The following is a 25,873-nucleotide window of genomic DNA, read 5'->3' as shown; positions in this document are numbered from 1 at the left end:
AAATACCAATGTGCAACAACATACTGATGTGTATGTACGCGTGCATGTGAGCACGTGCACGTGAGGAGGCGTTTACATCGTCCATTTACCAATCGCCTCCTTGTCAACGACACTAATTATGACAATCTGAGTCCTCCAACCGGGGCGTTTTTGGCCAGCGCCGGCCATTTCACCCCCCGATCCAGAGCCTCATCATTAGGCCCGCTGGGAGGTGTAACTGGCAACGCCACTGTGTGTGTGTGTGTGTGTGTGTGTGTGTATGAGTGTGTGTGTGAGAGCCAGCTTGGTCCGGGTCCCAGAGTGTGAACCAGTGAAAGGCCGCCTGGACCAGCGCCACGGTCCGGGCGATGAGATCTTATCGGCGGTGCCATGACCTCGTGTTGTGTTGAAATGTCTTTTCAGTGTTGGGTGTGTGTGTGTGTGTGTGTGTGTGTGTGTGTGTGTTGGGGAGGTGTTGAATGTGGATTTGGGCTGTGAGAGTGTTTTGGTTTTGGGGGATTGTTATATGAAGGGGAGCTCTTGAAAGACATGAGAGGGTGTGTGTTGAGTAGGGTTGTAGTGTAGGAATGGTGTGTGTGTGTGTGTGTGTGTGTGTGTGAATGTGAATGTGAATGTGTGTGAGTGAGTGTGTGCTTAACATATGTATTTGCGTTTTCTTAGTGTCTGTCTTTCTTAGTGTGTGTGTGTGTGCATGTATGCATATGTGCCTACAAGTGTGTCCATGCATGTATATGTGTGTGTGTGTGTGTGTGTGTGTGTGTGTGGCACATACGCCTGCATGCCCCTACATATTTACTTGTGTTTTCTGTGTTTCCTTGCTTTCTTTCCATATGTATATTTTTCTATGCATGTGTACTCTAAATATACGTATGCATTTGTGAATACAGTGTGTGTGTATGTGTGTGTGCATAATAATAGGATATATGTTTCTCTCTATATAAACACACAACTCTATATGTTTATGAGTCCCAGTTTCCCAGTGTTAGCTAGCATGTAGCTGCTGTTGCTCCAGCCGGCTAATGGATCACTGTCAGTGTCTCCTGTAATTACTGAGATATGACTGTGTCATTATAGAAATACCGCCCCTCCTCTATCATTCCACAGCCATTAGATACGTGTGTGTGTGTGTGTGTGTGTGCCCTGCATGTACATATACTTCATATGTGTGTATATCTGCGCACATATGTTTGTGATAGGCGGTAGAAAGGCGGCTATTATTGTCAATGCATTCATCCTTTTTGCAGCTCCACACTCGGTTGTAAAAGTATATGTTAGGCATTACCAGCCTGCACAAAGACTGCAATCCAACTCGACATCCAAGAGAAATTTACATGGATTCTGTTTTTTGCAGCAGTTGCTCAGTAAATTGCTCCGTTTAAAAAAAAAAAAAAAAAAAGAAGAAGCACGAGTCTGAGGTTTGACAGGTTAGATGTGGCAGGTACCATTACAGGAAAAAGCAGCCCAGCCCGCATTCTACAGACATTATGAATGTACAAAAATATTCTCTTTGATGAAGGCTATCGTTCACATTCCCACGCAAACATATGGCTGCACTTTTAGAGGCCCGCTGAACACACACACACACACACGCACGCACACGCACGCACACTCACACACACACACACACACATTCTCTATCTCACTCACTACCCCTCCTCCCACACTCACATACATACTGTAATCCCCCCCCAACCAAAACACACTCACACAGCTACTCGCTTTCCCGCACTCCCCATAATAAAGTCATGCTAGGGTTAGATCGATATACGGGGCCGATATTGGCCTTTTATTAAATATCAGATAGCTCTGATATGATGGAGGTTCCTCCCTGACCACAGCTACATAAAAACAGCAATGAAATGTTGTTTTCTTTTGCAGCTTTTATTCATCCATTTAATTGTTCAATAATGTTTCCTGCATGAATGAATACTTCATACAAAGGTACTATTTGCCAGAGTTTCCCTGCCATTGAATTGATGGTTTGGGTCACTCTAAGAGCTGCTAACCCTAAAATGTCATTAGTCTGGGTTTCAGTGGAGAGTTTTAGTGTCTCATGATGATCTAAATGCTGTTTCAAAGGCTTTTCCACCCTGACAAGAATAACATTTTGGGGGGAATCACGAAATACTCGCAGGTTTTTGGCACGAAAACTGAAAAATGTAGAGATATTGAAGATTGCCGCAAAATATCAGCTATCAGCGGCTTCAATACAAAAACATCAATATCGGTATCTGACTTCAAAACCCCATATTGGTCGAACCTTAACACAAACGCACTAAATAGAAATTGGGGTTTCTGTCTGCTGGCTTTGCAAATTGCAACATTACCATGTAATTTGCCACTGTTGCTATTTCGGTCATGCTTGGCAGTGTTATGAAATGAGTGTGTTGTGCTGCCAAAGACTTTATTGTCTCCAATCATAAGACACGTAGGAATGCAGTAAATATGTGACGACCGACGGCAGAACCTCAGTAAGAATCATATTTGAACGCTGATTGGAAACAGTGAGCCCTTTATGATCTCTGGACTGCAATACACACTGAGTTTCTGAGAAGAGAGTCTTGTGTCTCCTCGCTCGCTCCCGGTCTCTTTTACACATCTGATAACTCTCTCTCTTTCCCTACTCACTCTCTCTCTCTGTCTCGCTCTCTCTCTGTTTACTCTCTGTCTCATACTCGCACGCACACTGGGTTTGTCTTTCTTTCAAGCAGAATGCTCGCTTTTAATGAGAGCCCTTTTGTCATTCTAATGACGTTCTCTTTGTTATTTTTAGTTTTAAAAATAATTGTCCTTCAACCAGAGAACCAAAAAACAAATTATGCCTGAATTTACGGAGTTTGATTTGAACAGGATTGTCAGGAGACCTCTGTCTTCACCAAAATACCTTTTGCATGGGATTAAAATCACTGACAATCTCCACAGTTATTCCAAATCACTTTGTGTCCCCAGGTTACATTAGTCCTGTTCCAATGGGGCTTAAGAGACTGTAGGATTTTCATTAGGTCCTTGTTGAACTGCATATGGTAGTAACCTCTATAGAGCAGCTGGTGGCCTGTATGTTTCTGCTCCTGCTGTGGCTATTTTTCAGTGCAATTGCACTTGAAGATTGATTTTTCCGTTCCATATTTCTCTACAACTCAAATTTCTCATGGGAGCGTTTGGCTAGCCAGTAGAAGATTAATTTCAAGTTCCTGGTTTCCTGATGATGTAAGTCATGTACAACATTTTACAACATTAGATTTTTTGAGTTTAGGTTTAGGTTTTGGTTGAGTTTAGGTTTTGTATATTTGTTTGTTGGACTTCTGTAGGCTTCCTTTGATTACGGATGTAATATTACCATAGTAGGCCTTGCTAAGTGTATGTCAGCAGTAATGTTAGTAAGTTGTACTAGTGAACTATTATTGGTGATAATAATTGTATTTCTTTGTCGTTATATTTTCATTTGCCAAGACGCTCACAGCTAGCAAGCATTTACAGTGACTAGTGCTAAGCTAGTTTTGCATTTGTCGGCAGGTGATGCTTTTCATGTTTGAGGTTTTTGTGTTTTTATCTTGACCCGGGAAGAACAGCTGTCATCTCTGAGGCAGCTAATAGGCATCCATCACCTATCAGCTGCAGAACAGCATCCATGGAGCTGGAGGGGATTCAGTGTCTTGCTGGAGGACACTTCAGCAGGGAGGAAGCTTGCTAACATGGAGGCTTCAACCTGGGTCTTCTGGTCCAAGAGTCAGTTTCTCTACTCACCATCCCACAGCCCTGCTAATAACACACACACACACACACACACACACACACACACACTCACCCCAAATACCCACTTGCATGTACATTTATGATCATGATGATTACTTGGGGAAATGGCTTTTACTGTTTGCTTTTTGGGTAGAGATGCCATGGCAACTACGCTTCTTGGTTCATTTATGCTTTGTGCAGTCAGTGTGTGTGTATATATAAATGAGTAGAGTGTGTGTGTGTGTGTGTGTGTGTGTGTCCCTGTATGCCTGTACACATGTGCACGTCACCAGCCACCACGTACATACAAACAAACACACAAACACACACACTCTGCTCCCCTTTATGCATATTTCTGCCACAATATTTTGGTATAGCAGGCCTACACTTGGCCTAAATTGAAATACATTTTACCAACTGTATGTTTTTTTTCTTGTTCCCATCTCCTCCGGAGAGGCAGAACTTAATCTCAACAAACTGGAGAAGTGATTAAACTGCAGACAGCAGAACGCCAGTGAGGATGTGATTGGGGAACGCTGACATTCAGAGAAACTAAACCGGCCTTGTTTGCAAAGAGCAGAGGAATACAACAAGACTTTTCTTAAAGCTATAATGGATTACATTGTGTTAGTACAGTGTGTGAGCCATTAGTCGCTCTTCTAAGTGTCTGATAATAACATTTAAATCTTTTTTTTTTTTGTTTTTATCCAGGGAAGGTTTGCTGAACAAGCATGTTGTTATTCATATACAGTCACACCTGGGAGCTTCTCAGTACAACCGCAGTCTTCTGCTGTTGGCCGCTGAGAGGCTCCACTTGAGTAATTTAAGTGCTTTGCTCGAGGCCATCTAGTCAGTAGTTGTTTAGGGGAGTGAATAGTGAGTAACACTCTCCCTTCATTACTCAGATTTTCTCTGCTGGTTCAGTGCTTCGAACTGGGAGCCATTGAGTCAAAATGCCATTTCTCCATCCTTTAGGTTCCTGGTGTTGTGTGTTTTCATGAAGTGGACTAGAAACTATTCCCTAACGATTATAATTTTATTGGCTTGTATGTAGGCCATCAGAACCTGAGTTATTATGTGTAATACTCATATGTATGAATACCTGGGATACAGTGTCTGGATTTGGATGTATGTTGGATGTAATCTATCCTAAAACACTTAAAAGAAACAGCTATTGGTGATGTACCTTGCATTTCTCTAACTGGCCAAATGTAGACCACGCAATTTCACAATGACATATTTCCAGTGCAACTACCATGGAGCTTGATAGCAGAAATTTCTTCAGCAATCTAAAACATTAACATCAGATTTTGGTGTCAGTCCCTCAGAATCAAAGAGCGAGGGCTTCTTTCTAGAGCCGCCGTTTTGCACCAAGAGACGTTCAACAATCATACAGGGAGAAATCCATCGTAGAAGAGGAGAGAGACCAGTTTCTCCACCCACAGGAGCAGGAGAGAGACCAGAATGCAATGCAGCATCAAGTCAGGTTGGGTTTTGAGTATAAGGGCCGCAACGCTCGCTTTTTCTCGACTGGAATAATGCTTGCTCCACTATCGCTATCGCTCTCTCCACCTACAGCTGAATGCAACAAGTTCAGATAAGTTCTCTGGGGGTTGTCAAAAGGCATTCTGGGAAATATAGGAAATCAGTAACTGAAGTAGAAGTAGAGGAGGCAGGTTGAGGGAAAGTGGGTTCACCAAAAGGGTAAACAACAACACTTCATCACAAAATAACTCCTGGAATTTAGTATTACACTTAATGTAAAATATGCTTCAAATAAAATGTCACACTATTTCAATCTATACTGAACACAAGGAAATAAAAGAATACTTGCTAACTGAATATGGCTTCCAGTAAGCTTCTATTAAATCCTGGATCTTTGCCATGCTTTCTCCCCCTTTGCAGTCAGCTGTTGCTTGTCTGAGACCATGTTCTCCATCAGTCAGTATAACATCTGAATCCAAAGAATCCAATTCTCTCCTATCATACGTCATCAATAAGGCAACAAAGCTATTGATCATTTATTCAAGATGAAATGGGTAAAAAAATATTCCCCATACAATATCTCTAAAATATAGAGGATCCAGCCAGTAAAAGTGTCATTTGGTTGTCAATCAAGGACTTAAGATCCTTTAAAATGTGCCATCTGTTGTTTTCATTTTGTGCTTACACTCATTTTGTAAGGGTCATGTCACTTTTTTTTCAAATGGTGGAGCCTCATTTTGGCGCAAAACTCATCAAATAATAATAATAATGGCCTTTACAAAAACTTACATGTTTTCTCCATAAGTGACAATGTGTGAAAGAGTGCAATTCTGTTACCCGAACGTTTTGGCAAAGTCCCATCATCTAGGCTATATATCATCCAAACGACCAGAACCAGCTTATATAAACATACTAAACATACTACATTTCTGGGGGACAAACTGGAGCAATGATTGATGACAACATATTATTATTTAGCCAGTGTAATAAATTATTAGACGCATAATTATCACCAAACTATCATCTTAGAGGGAACATTTGTCCTGAATGCTCCCCAGATGTACATTCTTTTATAAGATAAAGCTTCAAAATAAATGTCTTTCCCTTATGTTTTCCTCCCCGTTATAATGATCCCCAGTGAAATCTGGACTCACTGAGGCTAAGGTATGGCGAATGCCCACACCTTATGCCATACCCAAATGACGCCCATGTCAGAGTTTGCGTGCGCATTTTCCTGCTCCTCTGGTTGGCGTCGGGAGCGCACAGAGGGCGCATCGGTGTCAGTTTGCTCCAGCCCCTCGTAGCGGTCGGTCGTTGCGCACTGGCGTCAAGGAGCTGGAATTTGGGGAGTGGAAATCCCGCTGTTACTTTCACGGCTTGCCTCGTATTCCTGACATTTCTCCTGTGTCGGTCAGCCGCTGCGCATTACGAGAAAGCGAGGAATGCTGAAGAGCTGAACTGAATTACGGAGTGAAGATCTGGGGACCAGCGCTCTGATGTTTCCCGTGGTTGCTTTTCACTGAATACCGGCTAACTGGTGATTTTTCACATTCCTGCTTGGAAGTACGCCTATAACGCTCCAGTTCGGTATCAGAAGTGACGGGTTTGATCAGCGGCCGAGAGCGCACAACTGCCACTTTTTGGCGACTGGATTTTCCCTTTTGAATCCTCGTCTGTTTTCTGCATTTGGATTATTTTCTGTTTTCCAGGAGATGGCAAGTTGTTCCCTGACAGAAGCAGGGATCCGATGCTGAAGCTCGCAGGATGCTGGGGACCCTAGACCAACCAGACCAATTCCTCTTACTTTGAGACATTTGTGGTTATTTTGCACCTCGGAAGGAAAAACAACCCAAAGGATTTTTTTTTTTGGCTCCCCTTGTCTTTATTTTCTTTTTCTTTTGCAGAATGTTTGTGCTGTACAATCTAAGGATGCGCTGTGGATTGCTATTGTTCCTTTTCACCCAAGTCATCTTCGTTGCTGCGTTGACTCAGACTGGTAGGTGTTGACTGCTTGTATGGATACATGTGGCTTGACAACAGCCTGCCCAACTGAATATTGATTCATTTTGCATCATTTTTGCACCATTGTTGCCTCTCACCTGTTATGCCTCGGCTTTCCCATGTGAGCCGTCTGAATACAAGTCAGATAATGCACATCTCTTATTTCTGCTGTGGTTATCCTTATACGGAATTATGGTCATCCTATAATAAATCTTAGAAGGATATTATACAAATATCACCCTATAGGAATATTATAGTGATATCATAAGAGATAAAATACCATAAAGTACAGTACGGTCACTATAAACTGACTATTGAGTACCATAGACACACCGTAAGTCTCTATATGAATATTATAGGAATATTACAAGTATATTATAGGGATTTTATAGGGTTTTTCTGTTAGGCTGCATCTGCGCTTCCCTATTGAAAGAAGCATTTTTGGCTCTCGCGTTTTGGCCATTGCAGCCCAACTACAAGCCATATGATTAATGGTCAGATCAGATGAGAATACTATATGGACTCCGGCTTTATTCTGCTGGACGCGCAGCAGCCGGTGGAGGAACCCCAGCCCGCCTCACCTTCACGGGTGTAATCACACTTGACGGCAGGGGTGTAGAGGAGTGTAAGCCCACCTAAACTCACTTTACACACCTCGTTCATTTGCGGAATGGAGTTGACTCACCTTTATAGAGCCTGGTGGTGTGAATTCATAGTTTAAATCATAGCGAAGTGATGAGGATATGGGGTTTATAAGGGGGGAGACGCATAAATCAGTGCTTTTCTAACACAATTTTTGTTTTATTGGTGGATGTTTTGCCTTATGATGATCCCCAACTCGAGATCATGGTCTATTCACCTTTGTATTTACCACTACATATCAATGCTGTATCATTTACAGCAAGGAATGGGCTTGGCCTCAATCAATCGATACCCTCGGGCTTTTCCGAGCGCAGTTCAGTGTCCGCCAGCCCGTTTCTCTCAACTAACAGTCCGAACAATCTTGTGATTTCTCGTTTCTCGTTTGGCAGATAAATGCGGGGACAACATAGAGATAAACAGCGCGGACTACCTGACGTCTCCGGGCTACCCTGGAGCCTACCCGCCCTCCCAGCAGTGCGTCTGGGTGATAACAGCCCCGGAACCGGGTCAGAAGATCCTCATCAACTTCAATCCGCATTTTGATCTGGAGGACAGAGATTGCAAGTAAGTGTTCACTCTAGTCTGCGCTCTCTCTCTCTCTCTCTCTCTCTCTCTCTCTCTCTCTCTCTCTCTCTCTCTCTCCCTCCCTCCCTCTCTCCCTCTCTCTCTCCTCAATCCTGCCTGGATACAGTGTGGAACTGTGCCACCTATTGGCCGAGGAGTTATTATATCTGCTCAGGCACTGAAATATGGCACTGAGGTTCTCTGGCAATTACTTCAGAGGAAATGGGGTTTGATGGGTTTTGGAAATCATATTTGATAAGGAGGGGGGGTGCGGTATTGTCATTTGTCTTGTCTTGGGTTTTTGGCAGGGGTGTAGAGGAGGGTGAACCCTGTTTGCAGGAATAGAGTTTCCCCATTTTTTTTATTTGTAGGAATAGTTTACCCACCTTTTGAGGTTGGCATAAAAATCTTTATGACCTAAATTCATAATACAAATCTTTGTAAGTGCTGTCAAACTTATGCAAGTTATATGAAGATAGTCTCTTTTAAGGGAAAAAAACATAAATTAATGCTTTTTTTTTGGCACAAATAGCCAATTTGGTGGTTGTTTGCTTTGTGATGATGACTGACTGGAGATCAGAGTTTGTCTGCCTTTTTATTTACCACTTTGTCACTGGTTTTGGTGAATGTATTGCTGTGTACTGGCCAGGCAGGGAGTCGTTTGGGTTATAAATGTTTAAAATGCTTTCATACATGACTGTATACTGCACACACACACACACACACACACACACAGGCACATCCAAAGCATGCCTGCGCACACGTGCTGATGCACACTAGTGCATTCCTATACATAACCCTGCAAGGCATGTAAATAAGTACCCATGCAGACACACACACACACACACACACACACACAAAACTCACTAATCTCCCTCTTTGACACAGAAACACACACACACACTCGATTGTGCGCATCCTCACAAAAGCCCATTTGTTCGCCGCTCTTCCATAAATAAGCCTGTTTTTATGATGGGTCCTCTGTCTTTTTAAAAAGCCCCATAAACGGCTCCTGTGTAAATCATGACTAGCTGTCTGCTGTTGTCTCACAGATGGGGTCCTCCACTACTATTGGATCATGTTTCACCACCAAGGGACTAATAAACCATTAGCGTTCCTCAGTGTTCGGACAGATAGTGGATATTGTGTATTGTGTAGTGGATTACCTACCTCAGCGTTGCAGGGAAACGCACTGCAGTAAGTCCAGACCGAATCCTAAAATGATCTTATTTGTGTGTATTAATCATGGGGGATATTATTATAAGTATGCAATAATGCTGTTTAAGTACTCAATGAGATGTGATAAATCTTGGTGATAAAATTTTGGTCAGTAGGCCAGTGGTTGCAGTATACTAACGCAGTGTTATTGCCTTGTGAAATGACTTTTCCATAGGTTAATACACTGGAATAAGGCAATTAGCTTTACTTTTTAGGCATTTCGCTGATGCTCTTATCCAATGAGTGAGCAGACAGGGGTTCAGTGTGACACTTGGGCTGTTGACGGGCACATTGGCTGCTGCAGGAATCAAACTTGTGACCCTACATGTAGCGGATGGGCTCTCTAACCGCCAGGCCACCCGGCTGCTACCTTAACATGCTGTTTGGCTGTTTGGTTAGGGGCCTCCCTTTTGCTCGATTGGTTTCATTATTTGTTGTATGAGTTTATATTGGATGATGGCGGGGTGTAGCTCGTAGCACTCCCTTGGCAGGAGCCGATGTTGTTTTTGGGACGGAGTCAAACGTTCAAAATATGCCAATTGAGGAGGGGGGGGTGGGGGGGAGCTTAAGCCTTTGGCTAGACCGCAGTCCCACTTAAAATTTCCTGAGGAGAAATTTAAGACTTTTTATTCGCTGTCGGCATTGACGACACTAGGCCGAACCTCAGCTCCACAACATGATACTCCAATCAATGAGACTGTGATTGGAAACACTGGAAGAGTTCAGTGTCTTGCTGTGGATTTAAAGTCTTGAAGCGGGGTTTAAAGTCTTGGACCCGGGTTCAAACCCCGACGACAGCAAGTGTCCGCCCTGCCGAAATGTCCTTGAGCAACACACAGAATCCCAGATACAGGCGCTGCTCTGTATCTGAACCTGACCTCTGACCTCCCTGCAGAGAAGGGGGGGGGGCAAGAGAAAAGAGAATTTCTTCATCAGGAATCAACAGAGTATTTAAAAAAAATCAATACAGTCACAGTGCAAAGTTCTGTAAGTTTAAACAAAGGTCACCGCTCTGTGGCATCTAAATCCTTCATCAACAAAAAGCCAAAGTTTACATTTAGCTTAGTGTAGTTTAGTTTATTTGCACAGTGATGAAACATGTAAGCTTAGTGATGAAACACAGCGCTAAAAACACGTTTAGCATTTAGCTCATGCCCTTATCCAGTAATGCTTACAGAGAGTGAGCAGGTCGGGGTTCAGTGTCTTGCTCAGATGTTCCAGGGGGATCGAACCAGTGTCATTTTCATTACAGGACAGCCTCTCTAACCACTCTTCTCTACTACAGTTCAAATGTCAACGCCCTAATTGAAATTTATTGTTAGAACGGACAGCATGTTGGTGTTCCCAGTCCTTTAATTCAATTACAGGACCGAAATGAAACACACATGTTCCAGTGCTATGAAACATGTCTGCAATTAACTAGCCAAACAAAGAGTCTATAGCGTCCACTAGTAAACGCCGGCTTCGCTTCCGACATCTGCGGTACAAAATATTTACCCAGCGCACGCCCGTGACCCCGGGGTTGTAATTATGTTTCCTAATTGCAGTGTTTTTATAAATACATATTCGTGAACTGGGGACTTTTTTTTCTGCTGTGTGTGTGATTCAATCGGGACAAACTTGGAGAAACTTTTGACGAGTTTTGGTCTAAAGCGAGATCATCCACCAGCTGAAGAAAGTGACACTCTTATTAAATGACTGATAGCCCAAAATGAAAACAAATGGTGGCACTTATTAAAGGATAGTGGGTAGTTTAAGTTGCCAAAACTTCAAGTTTAAGAGATATTAAATGGTGAACTTCAGAAAAATCCATAAAACGATATTGTAGCATCTTTTGAAAAGAACTCTTGCAATCCTGTTCGAAGGGTGAGAGGATTTTTTTTGGCGTGGGCGGTTCACAGGGACTTTCAGAGACTTCTGGAAAGACTGGATGACAATTTCAGCGATGGCCTCTTTTTATTTCGCGAAGCCACAAGTGATAGAATTTACGCTCGGCGAACAGACGTTGGTTTTAGATGAGATCAATAAGGCTTTTGTTCAGTTGTCCTAAGATCCATTGGCTGTGCCTCCGTAGCCAATTTGGAGCGGCACCAAAACACAGCCTCGTCTCACATCCACGTCTGAAATAGCGCGGCCGACAAAACGAATCCCTGCGGAGCGCGGTAAAATGGAGCAGAGGCACGGGTAAAGAACATGCGTCGGTGGCGGGGGTAATTTGGGACGTCTTTTTAGGAGTTGGCTGAACTTTTCCCGCTTACATCATTAGACCCTACCGGCACATAGCATGCACACACACACACACACGAATACATACACAAGACGCACACACAGCCCAAACTTTCTGTCTCTTTTACTTGACATGCCCTCTTTGGTGCACACACACCACTACATCCATCCTCTCCAAATTCTCAAAGAGACAAACACCAGTACACACTCACTCACACAAACGTTTAAAGGAAAAATCCACCATAAAACACTTTAACACTGTTAAAAAAAACAGCTGCTGGCAATGTATCTTGAATTCATGGGGTCATTTTGTTGTTTGTTTGTTGTTTATTTTTCTTATTCCCGCGAATAACTGGCCAAACGTAGGTGACATAACGTTTGGTAACAGAATTTATTTCAGCAAACTCAAACATCAATGGTAAATGTCCGGTTCAACAATCATACAGGGAGAGATCCATCATAGAAGAAGAAGAAATACCAATTTCTCCACTGACAATAGCCTCAATAGACCAGAATGCAATGCAACCATAAGACATGTTGCATTTTGAGTAAGTACTTTTACTATTTCTTGGCACATATAACCCACAGCTGAATGCAACAAGTTCATACTTGTTCTCTAGGGGGTTCTCGAAAGGCATTCTGGGAAATGTAGGAAATCACTAAATGAAGTAGAAGTATGAGTAGACACCAAACAAAGTAAATTACAACGCTTCACCACACAAAATAACTCCTGGAATGCACTGACCATCACAGACCGGTGATAAACAACAGTGTTAAAAGGTGAATGTTTTCTTTCAGCCCCGTTCTCCCAGCAGACCGCCGTTACATACATTAAGATAGAGCATGTTCGCTGGGTCCTGACAGTTCAGGGACATGAACAACAAACCCTTGCTGAAGGAGGGAGGGACGGATGGAGGGAAAAGGCTCCGGGTGAGAGAGAGAAAGACAGAACAAGAAAGAGAGAGAGAGAGAGAGAGAGAGAGATGTTATAAATGCTCCTACAGTGTGTTGGAAGGACCAGTTGTTCCTCTGGTGTGTCCGCAAATAGTGCTTTCAACCGCTTTGATGGCATCTGCGGTGGGAAAGACATTTTCTATGTTGTTACCTCCGCCAAGGAGGTTATGTTTTCGGTGCTGTTTGTTTGTTGCTGTTTGTTGATTACGGAAAAACCACTGGCCCGATTTTCATGAAACTTCGTGGAAGGGTGTAGCATGGGCCAAGCAAGAACCCATTACATTTTGGAGCGGATCCGGATCCGACTCACGAATGAGCAATAATAGCACGAACCTTGGCGGAGGTCTGTGCTCTCCGAGTGTCCTTCTAGTTTATAAAGGTTCTGGCGGTGGGTGGGGTCAGTGCGGTGGGGGGGGGGGCAAGATGGAGGGGTGCTATTTTTTAGAGGTAATGGTTAGATCAACTAGATCCAAAATGGTATTACTGTAGGAAAAGTATTTATATATACTGTTATCTGTAGTATTTTGGAATCACTTCGTAATTTCAAGGTTTATTTTGATTCTTCTGGCTTGACTGACGAGACCTTTAAAGAACCAAATCATGCATTCCTGACGCATTTGATATATAGTTTAGTTAAAGTTTGGTTCCTTTTACAATGTTGATAACAACTTTCTATGAAACCACAAAACACTTTGGTCAGCGATTGTTCACTCGCCTTGTGTTTGTGCCGCAGCACAAAAATGTGCCAGATACCAAATATTCCCACCAAATCTCAGCCCTTTTCATGTGGTTCCGGGCCGAGCCGTCGGTTTACCAGCAGCACTGCGTTCAGCATTTAGTTTGACTTTGTCAGTTTCAAAGGAAAGCAGAAGTGTGTATTTTTCAGTTCCACAGTGGCCACACAAAACAGGAAGGCTAAATGTGTTGCTGTCACAGAACGCTTAGCCTGTGGCTCGCTTCTGAGGAAATTTGAGGCGTGAACCTTCAGAAAGGATTTGTTGTTTGCGCCGTTCTGCAGAAACATGTTCCTTCACTTTCTCTTTGAAGCTGACAGGAGCCGTGAGAATTAGGTCAATGAAGGATGGATATTTTGTTCTGTTGTCTAGTTTTCAGTGTGAATGAACAATTGCCTCATCTTATATAAGCTTATTCCCATTTTTTTCATTCTATATCCTTTTGACAACTGTCATTTTTCATGTATATATATATATATATATATATTGTACTTCCAGTGATTCTGACACTGATCATACAGCCGTGCAAAGAGAAAACATTCACAAAACCCTGAGCATTAATCAGTTTCAGGTGTCTGTCTGAACTGCTTCTGTTCATGGATTCCCCTTTTAGCTTAGTTTCGTTGGGTTTAGTTGCAAAGCGATAAAATTAAGAAGTGAAAAAATAGAATGATAAATAACACAGAAAGAAAAAAACAAAAACAAGAGAGATTAAAAAAGACCAAGGAGTCATTACACGGAAAGGGGAAAAACAGCAGATCAAGCGGCGTAAACCTTTAATCTGTCCCTTTCTCATGCGATGTTTGGTTTCCAAGACACTGTGGCACACAATGTGAGCGCTCAGCCTACATTTCCCAGGTTGCAATGGGGTTCCCTCTCGCTGAGGTTAAAGCACGCTGATGAGGGATCTCCATGTAGAGCTGGAAATACTATGGAATGAGAGGAGAGAAAGAGGGAGGAGAGAGAAGGAAAGAAAAATGAACGAGATGAAGGTGATGAAAGAGAGTGAAGAGAGAGAATAGAGAGAGGGAGCGAAGGAGAGGTGGAAAAAGAGGGGAGAAATTTGTTTTGCATACAAAGGGAATGAAACAGATCCCAGAGAGGGACAGAGAAAGAGAGAAGGGGAAAAGAGGCATGGAAAGAGAGGGGGGAAAGGACAGAAGGGGAAAGAGAAGGGGGAGAGATAAGAAAGGAAGGAAGATGGAGAGGAAAGAGAGAAAGAAAGAAAGAGGGAAGGGAAGAGAGAGCAGAGAGGCTCGGACAGATCCAGAGAGACAGAGCGCTGCAGGCGGGTTGGCATGGTCAGTCTAATCCTGACCTCTGTGACAGACCTCCGCTGTCCCTCCTCCTCTCCCCCCCTCGGGCTATTCTGTCGCTTTTTTTCATCACTTCATCACTTTCTCTCTCTCATCACACTCTCATCCCCTCCTCGCTCCCTCTGAACTCCGTGTGCACTCGTCACGTTCTCGTTTTTATCCCGTTTTGTCCGTATGCTCCCTCTCCCTCATTTGGGTAAATGAGAGCGAAGTTTAAAATTTAAACACGTTAGCTGTTGCTCTGTCAGAAAATAACTGCACACTCACAGTGTTGACTGAGCAAGTCGCACCGGCAGCGTCCATTTGGAACTTTTTACTGCTCAGCTCATTTCCGAATCACATTACTGTGGACTGAGGAGTGGAATCATTTCCAAAATATCTTACTCAAGTAGAAGTGCAGCTACTTCGCTGAAATTTTACTTCAGATCTATGCAAATCTATGCCAGTAAAAGTAAAAAGTTGCTTATTTAAAATGTAGCCTACTCAGAGAAAAGGTTGCTCAGTTAATAAGTGTGGTATTCCATGTTTTTATAGACTATGTTGAGTGTTTTAAACCTATTTGATATCCATGCTATTATTATAAAAAAAATGCTTATTTTATTCTTAATTAGCTATTAGCTATCCCACTAGCTAGCAAGGCTAGCGAACTAGCTAGACAACATCCAGGCTGCAGCTGGATGGATGACTTTGTTTACTAAGCTTTCCTAAGCTAAATGTAACATCAAATGCTAAAATGTAGCATTCTTAGTTTCTGATGCGAAGTTTATGGAGAGCCCACAAAATGTGTCCTCTGTCATGGATGCAATTTCAAATCTAGTACAATACTTCAGTCCAAACACACTTGAGGAAATCAGGTAGTCTCATTAAGATCAAGACCTGAGAACAAAAAAACATTCAGAAAAATAACAAAAAGATGCACAATACAATCCAGTCACATGTTCCAGCAGTCAACAAGTCAGCAACATACAGTACAAGGACACATTATAAAAACCAATCCCAATCATCATAGAAAATGTAAAAATTGCTTTAAAATCATCGAGGAGGACAAGAAATCCTAGTTTCAAAGTGCAGTTTGTTCCATTAATAAGCTGCTTTACCAGAAACCAGTCCTGCCAGGTTCAGTTATCACAAGTTCATTTATCAGTGAAAGTAAATGTAATTCCTGACTCCCATCCTTGTTTAGATGAATCACAGTGAGAAGGGAGTATCAGCTTTGTCTGAAAGATTGACTTTCACCAGATGAGTCTCGTCTTTCAGCAGCAAATATTTGCTTAATAGAAGGAAGAATGAACTTTGAATCCTGCTATTGTTTCTGTTATGGAAGTGTACAGACAATGTTTGGTTTTTCTCTTCTAAACAATTTCGCTCATAAACTGCTTAACATATGAACCACAGCATGTGTTCTGCCCACACATGTGGCTATGAGCACACACACACACACACACACACACACACACACACAGACACACGCAGACACACACGCACACATACACACACACGCAAATATACAGTCAAAAACACGCATACTTACAAAGACACATACACATGCATACACTTGCACACTCATACGTGTACACACACACACACACACACGCACACACACACACACAAACACATACACAGACACACACAAAGTGCGCACACACACACTCACACACAATAAAACTAACAAATTGCTCTAAACATAATCAGGCATCTTGTGGATTCCTTTCTCATCAGTGAGATGCACATAAAAACACACACACACACTCATACACACACACACACACACACAAACAAATGAAAACACATGTCAGATTAGGATCCTTAACAAGCAGATTAACGAGAGCGTTTTCGGGGTAAAGTGGGGAAACCCAGTCGACAACGTCACACACACACACACACACACACACACACACACACAGCTGCAATCCCAGGATTTACAGGATGCACTCCACACACACACACTCCAGATGTCCTGAAAGCAACACACACTCCCATGCTCTGTTAATAATATAATGACAATAGAAACAATAGCAGGGCATCTATTGAAGTGAACAGTTGGATTTTACAGTGAGGATAATCTTTAGTTTTTATTTGTTTTGATACACGGCAACAATTGAATGTCTGATGATCTCGCAGTTTCCGCATTAAAGTTTAATAGCTTTAGATGCAATGTGAAAATTGGAAGAGTGTTTATCAATAGATGAATGGATAGATCAATCGATAAGCTGTTTGTTTGATTGGAGACTGTATCTAATGCAGTGTTGGTTTGAGCATTTACTCTGATGCTTGTACACAGTCGTGTAGCTGTCGGCCAATCAGGGTCCAGTATTGTGAAGAGTTGGCCTTCAGTTTCATTCAATAAATACACTTTTAACTAAACCAGTCAGTCAGCCAGTAATAGTTTTAGACAGTTTTAGATGCACTATGAAAGTTGGAAGTCAATAGATAGATAGATAGATAGATAGATAGATAGATAGATGGTAGTTTGACTGGTTGGCTAAGTAACTAAACAACAAATTCAGGACTGTATCTAATGCAGCCTTGTCCTACTTCTATTTCTGAGGAAGCCGTCAGAATTGAACTGACCTACATGCCTGCTGAGCGTCCCGAAAAGTCACAAGATGCCACTAAAAATCTGTTGATCCAAATATAGACGGCTGTGACTTTACTCCTTTCATGTGATTCGGCCGTTTAGCCTCGCTGTGAACTCCAGAGAGCCGTGAAACCGCGATGCCACGCTCGGAGCGGGGGGGGGGGGGGGCGGGTCAGCGTCCAGGGACGGAGGGGGGGTCGGAGGTCGGTCAGCGGGTCGCACGGTGTCCCGACCTTCTCCGGAGAGGACGAGTCGCCCCGGGAGGCTTTATGCTTTCAGTATGGGGTGACAGGAAACTCTGGACGGGAGCCAAAATGGCCGTCCGCAAGCAGCGTGGGGCCGCCGGGTGGACAATAAGTCTCTCTCTTTCTGTGCCGGCAGAGGAATGTGTTGTATCTGTGTCTGGCTAGAAACGCCTTAGGGTGACCTCCCAGTACGACACACACACACACACACACACACACACACGCATATACTCAGATTGACATGTGGACACAAATATACACACAAACTAGCATTGAAGCAGTGAAGGACGCACACACACACAAACAGATGTGTATATACAAGAAATACAAGAAAGTTATACACCACCACCCCCCCCCACCCCCTCAGCGGTCACCCACCACATCACCCCCCCCACACACACACACACACACACACACACACTCCTCCCTCCACATCCCCTCCTATACTGGCAGTTCTGGCTTGTTTTTTTATCACCGTTTTGTTTTTTATTCATCCTGTAAAGCATTTTTTTTTTTTAACCGCTTTCGATAAGCGTCTCCATAAATACAGTTTAGTAGTGTGTGAATGGAGAACACTCACACAGTCTGAGACCGCCAGACGTCAGGAATGTCTCAAACCCTCGCTAACCGTCCGACATCACAGCACCGGCAGGCACGTTTTTTTTCCTCTGTAATATTTTCCTTTCAAACAACTCTTCCTTGTTTGCTCTTTCTTTATCTATCTGCTTCCCTGGACTGCACACTCATTACACCACCTGTAGCAAAAGCTGTTGGAGTTTGAGTGGGGTGTGTGTGTGTGTGTGTGTGTGTTTAGGGCTCGCTAATTAACATCACATGTTTTGGGGAATAAGAGAGAGATAGATAGATAGTCAGTCCCTCAGTGAGGCATGTCCCCCCCCCCCCGGCGGATAGTGGATTCAGATGAACGCGTGTCAAAGTGCGGTGTAAGTGACACGGTGTTTATTGCTTTGCCCCTAACTCACTTCAGAGAGGTGTGGATTGAGTGTCGTTTTGACAAAGCGGCTTTTTCCTCCCGACTCTCTCAGGTACGTTTTGGCCTTTGTTGGCATGCGGGCTCGGGAACGCCCGTCGGTGTTTGTTTAAGAGCTTAAGGTTACCCAGACAGAGGCTCGGGATGTAGCGACAAATTTTATGCGGCCGGTTCGGGTTTTACTTATTTTCTGTGAGAAAGGAAGAGAGAAAGCCGACTTGACACTCGGCCAAGGCGGCTTTCTTTTATTCATGCAGAATCCAGAGCATGGAGGGATGTCTTCTCGTTGCAGCGCTTTGACCCGCAGACGAACTTTCCTACACCACAAACTCGCAGGTTATGTCGACTTTGGCTTCGCTCTTTTCGACTTTTTCATGATAATACCCAATGAGTTTTGCACCAAATCCCATTTCATCCGGCGGGGTGTCTAAGCAGGCCAAACGCCCGGGCCCGGCTCCCTCCCCGCCGCAGAAAAAAAATTGTTCTCCTTCCCTCTTCTGTCGGATTAAGGCTTCCTAAATGAGAACAAATTCAAACCTCCTCCGCGCCTCCTCTTTAATTTCCCAGCAGGGCTGCGTTGCCATGGCTTTGTGTTTGCGTGGCCGGGGTGAAGGATGAGGATGTTCGTCCTTTGGCTGCTTGGCCCAATTTATTTTTTGGGGATATGTGTGTGTGTGTGTATGTGTGTGTGTGCGTTAAAGAGAGAGAGAGAGGGAGCGAGAGACACGACATGCTCTAATTTGCATTTGAATGATTTGCATAACTACATGTTCTCTATTTTGGAACTCGTGTTCATTATTATAGATATTGGTGATAATGATCATGTTTTCAAACCAAATACTTATACTAATAGATATTATAAATATTGATTTTCTATTGAATAGTACATTTTCAACTCTAACAAATTTATCATCTCGAGTTTGAATGTATAAACTCTTGGTGGGTTTTGAAAATGTACTTTTTGTGAGCTGCTTTGGCTGATTAACCGTCCAATCATAACCATAAAGTAATTGGATTGAACTGAATAAGTGTGTGTGTGTGTGTGTGTGTGTGTGTGTGTGTGTGTGTGTGTGATGGTTGGGTAGAGAGGGTCTGACTACAAGTGAGTACCTCCGCAAATATTTCTGAGTGTGGTTGTGAGAGGAAATGTGTATGTACTATCATAGTTATAGTGAATATTTCTGTAAGCGTTTGAGTGAGAGTGTGTGTGTGTGTGTGTGTGTGTGTGTGTGTGTGTGGTATGAGTACCAGTGAGTATCTATGCAAATATGTGCGAGCGTGTGTGTGTAACAGAGAGAGAGACTGACTAAGTGTATGTGTTTGTGGGGAGATGGCATGGGCTGTAGTGAGTGTTTCTGCAAGCATGTGTGTGTGTGTGTGACTGTGTGTGTGTGTGTGTGTGTGTGTGTGTGAGAGAGAGAGAGAGAGAGAGAGAGAGACACTGAGAGAGAAGGTGACCATGTAGATTTTGTGGTGAACACGGGGGAGGTGAGAAACAGGGAGGGATGGACTGGTGTGTGTGACGGCAGGTGGTGTAGTAGTGAGTGGTTCTGCTCACACACACATACACACACACACACACACACACACACACACACACACCATCTGTACCCTCCCAGCTAGTTTTAGTGACTGGTCAGACTGGGTTTATCATGGCTAAAGCACAGAAACCGCTCACATCAAGTGGGATCTTAACGTTCTCAGTCTAGCTTCAGCATTCTGTGTGTGTGTGTGTGTGTGTGTGTGTGTGTGTGTGTGTGTGTGTGTGTGTGTCTGTGTCAGGTTCCATTCATTTCACCCCAGCAGAATGGATTAACTCTGGCAGCATCACTAATGACTTCTAGTAAAAAAAAGCAGAGAGAGGGACGGAGGTGGAGAGAAAAAGGAAGGAAGGGAAGAGACGAGGGAAAGAAAAGGAGAAAGGAGCAACCAATAGTAAAGAATGCAACGTCTGAAGGAAAAAAATCCCCTAAAGCAGCTATGTACCTCGCATTTCTGGGTCCATTATGTTGTTTGGTGGTGTATTTTTGGTATTCTCGGGGTTGTCGAAAGGCATTCTGGGAAACGTAGGAAACCACTAACTGCAGTAGAAGTAGACGAGGCAGGTTGAGGGAAAGTGGGTTCACCAAAAAAAGTAAATTACAACACTTCATCACAAAATAACTCCTGAACATCCCAGATTGATAACATCTAACAGCGTAATAGTACCGGAGCCACTTCAAGAATATTCATCTATAATGGAGAAGCACGAGGTCGGAGGGAGAGGAAGTTACAAAGAGAGTTTGAATGGAGAGACTTGGATGGAAAGAGGGATGGAATAAAGGAAGGACGGAGGGGAAGAAATGTGACGCCGCTCCGCAGAAACACTGAGTCACTCCCAGGCCGGGCTGAGCTTTGCGGGAGGCGAAAGTAACAACGGCTCGAACTTCGCCCCCCCATAAACGCTCCTGTGATACCTTCCAGATGTGCGTTAAGACGGCAGCCGCGGGGGGGGGAACGCAATAAAACACAACACCGCTAGCATGCTAATGAGCTATACTGTACGGCTAAGTATTTCAGTTGGTCGGGAAACAGGATTAGAGGGCTTCTCTGTCTGGATCTTATTTATTTTACATGGTAATCTGCAAGATCCTCTTTTTTTTTAATTATTTTGTCTCCATCTTTGCTGCTCAGGGCTCATCGCTGTGGTGATTCTGCACTGCACTTCCCAGAGATCACCTGTCAATCAAACAGTGTGGGGGCGGAGCTTGGATTTTCTGTTGATGCAGTTTGAGTTTCTCTTTTCTTTGTCTGTTCGCTGCTCATGCTAACTACCCAGGTCTTCTTCTTCTTCGGTTTATTCTGAACAAACTGCTGTTGCTGACAGACACCGGGTGTTTAGAACAGCAAGTGTAAAAGCTTTCATGACTGACTATAGGTTGAATCAATGTCGTGTTATAGACAATAGAGAGTTACAAAACAGACATTTATTCATATGAAAATGTTGTGGATTCTTACTTTACTTCTCGATTATACAAGCATATTCTACAGGCACAGGAATATCTGATGCATCTCTTCTCTGGACACTGAGGCTTTGACCCTTTGCACTGGCTGCTCATAAAGTTGGTGATTAAGAGTGCAGCTGCAGTTGTAGGTCACTCTGGGTAAGAGCGCCGGCTAATTGCCTGAAATATAAATGTAAACGGCGGCTGTTGCGTCCCCAGATGGAGCGGCGACTGTTTTGCCCTTGAGCAAGGCTTTTTCCACGGACAGTTGCGTTTCGAGGGCATGAATACCCAGAGTGGTTACTGGGTGAAGGGAGGAGGTGGGAGAGAGAGAGAGAGAGAGAGAGAGAGAGAGAGAGAGAGAGAGAGGAGGCTGCAGGGCTGCAGACTGGGAAACTCTCCTTAACTAGAGTGTGAAGAGACAGACCCACTTCATTAAATGGTCTGTCTCGGTAAACACCGACTGCCTGCAGGACAGGCTGAGTGAGTGAGTGAGTGTAGCCATCTGCATGCAGACGGACACGCACACACACACACACACACACACACACACACTCTGTCCTTATTAATCTGCCTCTCACTCCCTGTTTCTCTCTTCTCTCTTTCTCACTCTTCCTGTCTTTTTCTTTGTCTGTATCTCCTGGACTCTCCCTTTCCTCTCTCTCTCTCTCTCTCTCTCTCTCTCTCTCTCTCTCTCTCTCTCTCCATCTATTTTTTCTCTCCACCTATCTCCCTCGTCCTCTCCCACTCTCTCTCCCCATGGCTCTTCTTTTACAAGTCTATCTAAGACATGGGAGGGGAGGGGGGGTGGAGGAGGGGGGGGGGGGGTTGATGCCCATGAATAAAAATGCCATCACCAAAACATCACCGCCGGCACTAAGACTTTACAAGTGAGCATTTAAGACCATTTCTCACAGGGCACGTAAAGCCTTCTGCGAACAGATCGAGGACGAGAGAGAGAAACATAGAGAGAGAGAGAGAGAGAGAGAGAGAGAGAGAGAGAACAGATTTTGCACACCGCCGGCTCAAACGCCTTGATTCAAACATCGAAAACGTTGTTTATGCCCTGAGCTGTCAGCATTACCGATAGATTATGTGCAGAAACAGACTTGCCTGTGAATTACTGTATGTTTGACAGTGTGGAAAGTTGAGAATGTTTTGCTAAGTGTTTACGTTGCTTATAAATCTAATTAGATATTCATTTATTCAGACAATGTAGCAGTCGCAGTAATATGCGTCGGTTCGATATTAGTTAAATAAATAAGTTGTTAGTTAATACCAGGATATTCAGACTGCTAGCATGACGCTTAATAAGTCAGATCTCTCTTAAAGAGTGTGCGATCTTAATGGGAATATCTGGTTAAATGTAGTTTATACTGATACTTTTGAATTTGTTTTCACCTGATAACGGTATGTACATTCATTTAACATGACTTGTTTATTTCCGTATAACATGTTTACTGTAGCTGCTGTCATTTAATGAAGTGGTACATGTGCAGCATCAGTTACTCAGTGTGTAGATAGGATCAATTTGCCTATTGGGTGTTATAAATGTCTAGGATCTGGCTCTTTGAGAAGATTTTAGAAGGAAACATCTGATCGCTGGTGTTGGATGAAAAACAAAATCATTGTCAAAAGGTGAACATTGCAGAATGAACAGCTGTGAACAGGACTACTGCATTTTTTGGAAATTGATCACAGATTTTCAAAGTGTTTCTTAGGGTCATAAAACTTCCTGTTCAGGAATCTTGTAAACCTTCAGTTCAGGTAGAAATGTGAAAATCAGCAAAATTGTATAAACTCTTCAATCCCTTGTAAATGGGAGAAGCACTGTAACAGCCTTTAGGCTTGTATTTGGGCTGCGTGATGGAACTGGTTTCAGTCCATATGTTCCCCACGTGTTGGGTGAAGAGTTTACCCAGAGAAACCCAAACCCTCCGAGTCAAGAGGCCCGTAAGAGACTCAGCGGAGAAAAACAAATCTCCCATGTAGCGGTCATGAGGAGACTGTTGTCTTTCAAAACCTCACCTCTTAAGCTTTTTCTCCCCGTGCGCTAACGTTGTTAGCCGTGAGGAAAATCAGTTGTCAACAGCTGAATTCCTTCAGGTCGAGATAAGCCGACCGTCTGGCCGAGTGTCTCACTGTGTGGGTCTACTGCTGATGCTCTCTTATCTGCTTCAGCCTTAGCTAAGACGTTAACCCAGTTGAGTTATTTCTCCAGCCAGTTCAAAGAGAAAGAGACGTATTTTTAAACCTTTATTCATCCGGGGAAGGGTTTTGCTTCTCTTTTTCAGCAGTGCCCCGCTTCACATTCATACAGTTCATACATTCACACCTGGGAGCAGCTTTAACACGGCCTCAACACTCTGCTCGCTACTGTTATTTTACTTTACCCAGTTCAGCCTTAGCTGAGATGCTCGCCTTGTCAAGTTGTTTCCACAGCTGGCTGCAAGAGGAAGAGACTTGTTATATTATATAACAAGTTCATAATATTAAGCTTTATTTGTATAGCACTTAACCAAAGCAGACTTACAAAGTGCTTTATGGATACTATAGCGATTAAAATGTCAGATGTGAATCAAAAGCATGGTTTAAGGAGAATAAAACAGGCCAGTAAAACAGGTAAAACCAACTTTGTGCAGTCTGTGAGAAGAAGAAGTGATTTAAAATATATTTTTTCCAGCCTAAGCTGCAGGTAGGGCGCTCCAGAGCCCGAAATGTCAGGGACACACTGGAGGATTATGTGACCGACTTGCACCGGATTTTCCCATGCTGACCATCACAGATGGAAATCTGAGTCTTGGTCAGGACAGATTATCTGGTAGTGTGAAGGGTTTAACAGATCCAGTCTTTACACACTGATCTTAGCCGTCCAGATACTATCAAGCAAGTTTGATATGTGCGACCCGACATGTGCAGAGTCTTGAACAAGTCCTGTAGTGTGTAGGGAACACAGACCGCCAACAGGCAGTGAGAGCTGAGTCTGTTGTTTTTCAAATGCTTCAGTCAGCAGGATAATCACAGTTATATCGTTAAAGGAAAAATCCAGCCTCAGATTCTCATACACCGTTATATCTCATCAATCTGTGAAGTTCAATACATTCCAGGAGTTATTTTGTTACGGAGCGCTGTGATCTAATTTACAACTTGCCCCGTCTACTTCTAATTCAGTTTGGGATTTCCTACGTTTCCCAGAATGCCTCGCCACAACCCCCCAGAGAAGGAGGGCGAACTTGTTGCATTCGGCTGTTAGTTATATGTGTAGGTGGAGAGAGTGATAGTCGATAGAGTCGTGCCCCGTTACTTAAAACTCAACATGTCTTGTGGCTGCATTGCATTCTGGTCTATTAAGGCCGCTGTCAGTGGAGAAATTGGTCTCTCTCCTTCTTCTACGATGGATTTCTCCCTGTATGATTGTTGAACGTCTCTTGGTGCAAAATGGCGGCTCTAGAAAGAAGCCCTCGCTCTTTGATTCTGAGGGACTGACACCAAAACCGTTGATGTTTTAGATCGCTGAAAATTTGTCTGCTATTTTTCTGCTTCCAGTTTCCCAGGTAAAATACACCACCAAATAAGAAGAAGGCCCAATAATATGCAAGATAACTGTTTTTTAACAGTGTTAACAAGTGTTTTAGGGTGGATTTTTCCTTTAAATGTGAGCGTATTTACAACTGAGAGACAATCTGTGAAATCCATCGTTATGAGTGTGATGCAGTGCGTTTTCAAAGGTCTTGTAGTGTGTGTCCCCAGGCTCAGGCCCGGTCACCTTTGGTGTCTAACCAGCCATTTAGCCCTGAACTCTCCGCTCCACCCCGACTCGCTTTCTCACACTCTCAGCAGTCAGACATGTGAAATGTGAAGCGCTACAGCACTGTAATCCAATTAGCTACAGTGTAGCACAGAGAGAGGAGGATGGGTGGTGTTTATCAAGACACACACACACACACACACACACATACACTTTAAAATACACACAGTTCCACGAGTAAACACACATATCCACATATGTATACTCATAATCACACACACTCTTAAGAGTAAATACATAAATACTGCACATTTGAAGTACATATACATACTCATTCATGCAAACAAACATACACTTTAGATTACACACAGAATACACACATACATATACACACACACACACACACACACACAAACTTGCATACACACACTTTAGAGTCCACACAAATGCACACA

At 43.3% G+C, this 25,873-nt stretch overlaps 2 protein-coding genes across 2 annotated transcripts in view; one reads left to right on the top strand and one right to left on the bottom strand.

Annotated features, from left to right (window-relative positions):
• The window catches only part of crema (cAMP responsive element modulator a), a 492,677-nt gene that overhangs the window by 399,282 nt on the left and 67,522 nt on the right, over window positions 1–25,873 (bottom strand). The window lies entirely within an intron of this gene.
• Window positions 7,080–25,873, top strand: part of LOC139909063 (neuropilin-1a-like) — a 76,732-nt gene continuing 57,938 nt past the window's right edge. Inside the window, exons 1-2 of the mRNA XM_078287638.1 lie at window positions 7,080–7,213; window positions 8,250–8,424. Coding sequence (XP_078143764.1) covers window positions 7,123–7,213; window positions 8,250–8,424 — 266 coding nt within the window. The 5' untranslated portion in view covers window positions 7,080–7,122. The remainder of the gene's footprint in view (window positions 7,214–8,249; window positions 8,425–25,873) is intronic.

Source organism: Centroberyx gerrardi, chromosome 13 (assembly GCF_048128805.1).
Source record: "Centroberyx gerrardi isolate f3 chromosome 13, fCenGer3.hap1.cur.20231027, whole genome shotgun sequence".
NCBI lineage: Eukaryota > Metazoa > Chordata > Actinopteri > Beryciformes > Berycidae > Centroberyx > Centroberyx gerrardi.
Note: the sequence above shows the minus strand (reverse complement) of the source record. Positions and strands in the feature narration are given on the sequence as shown.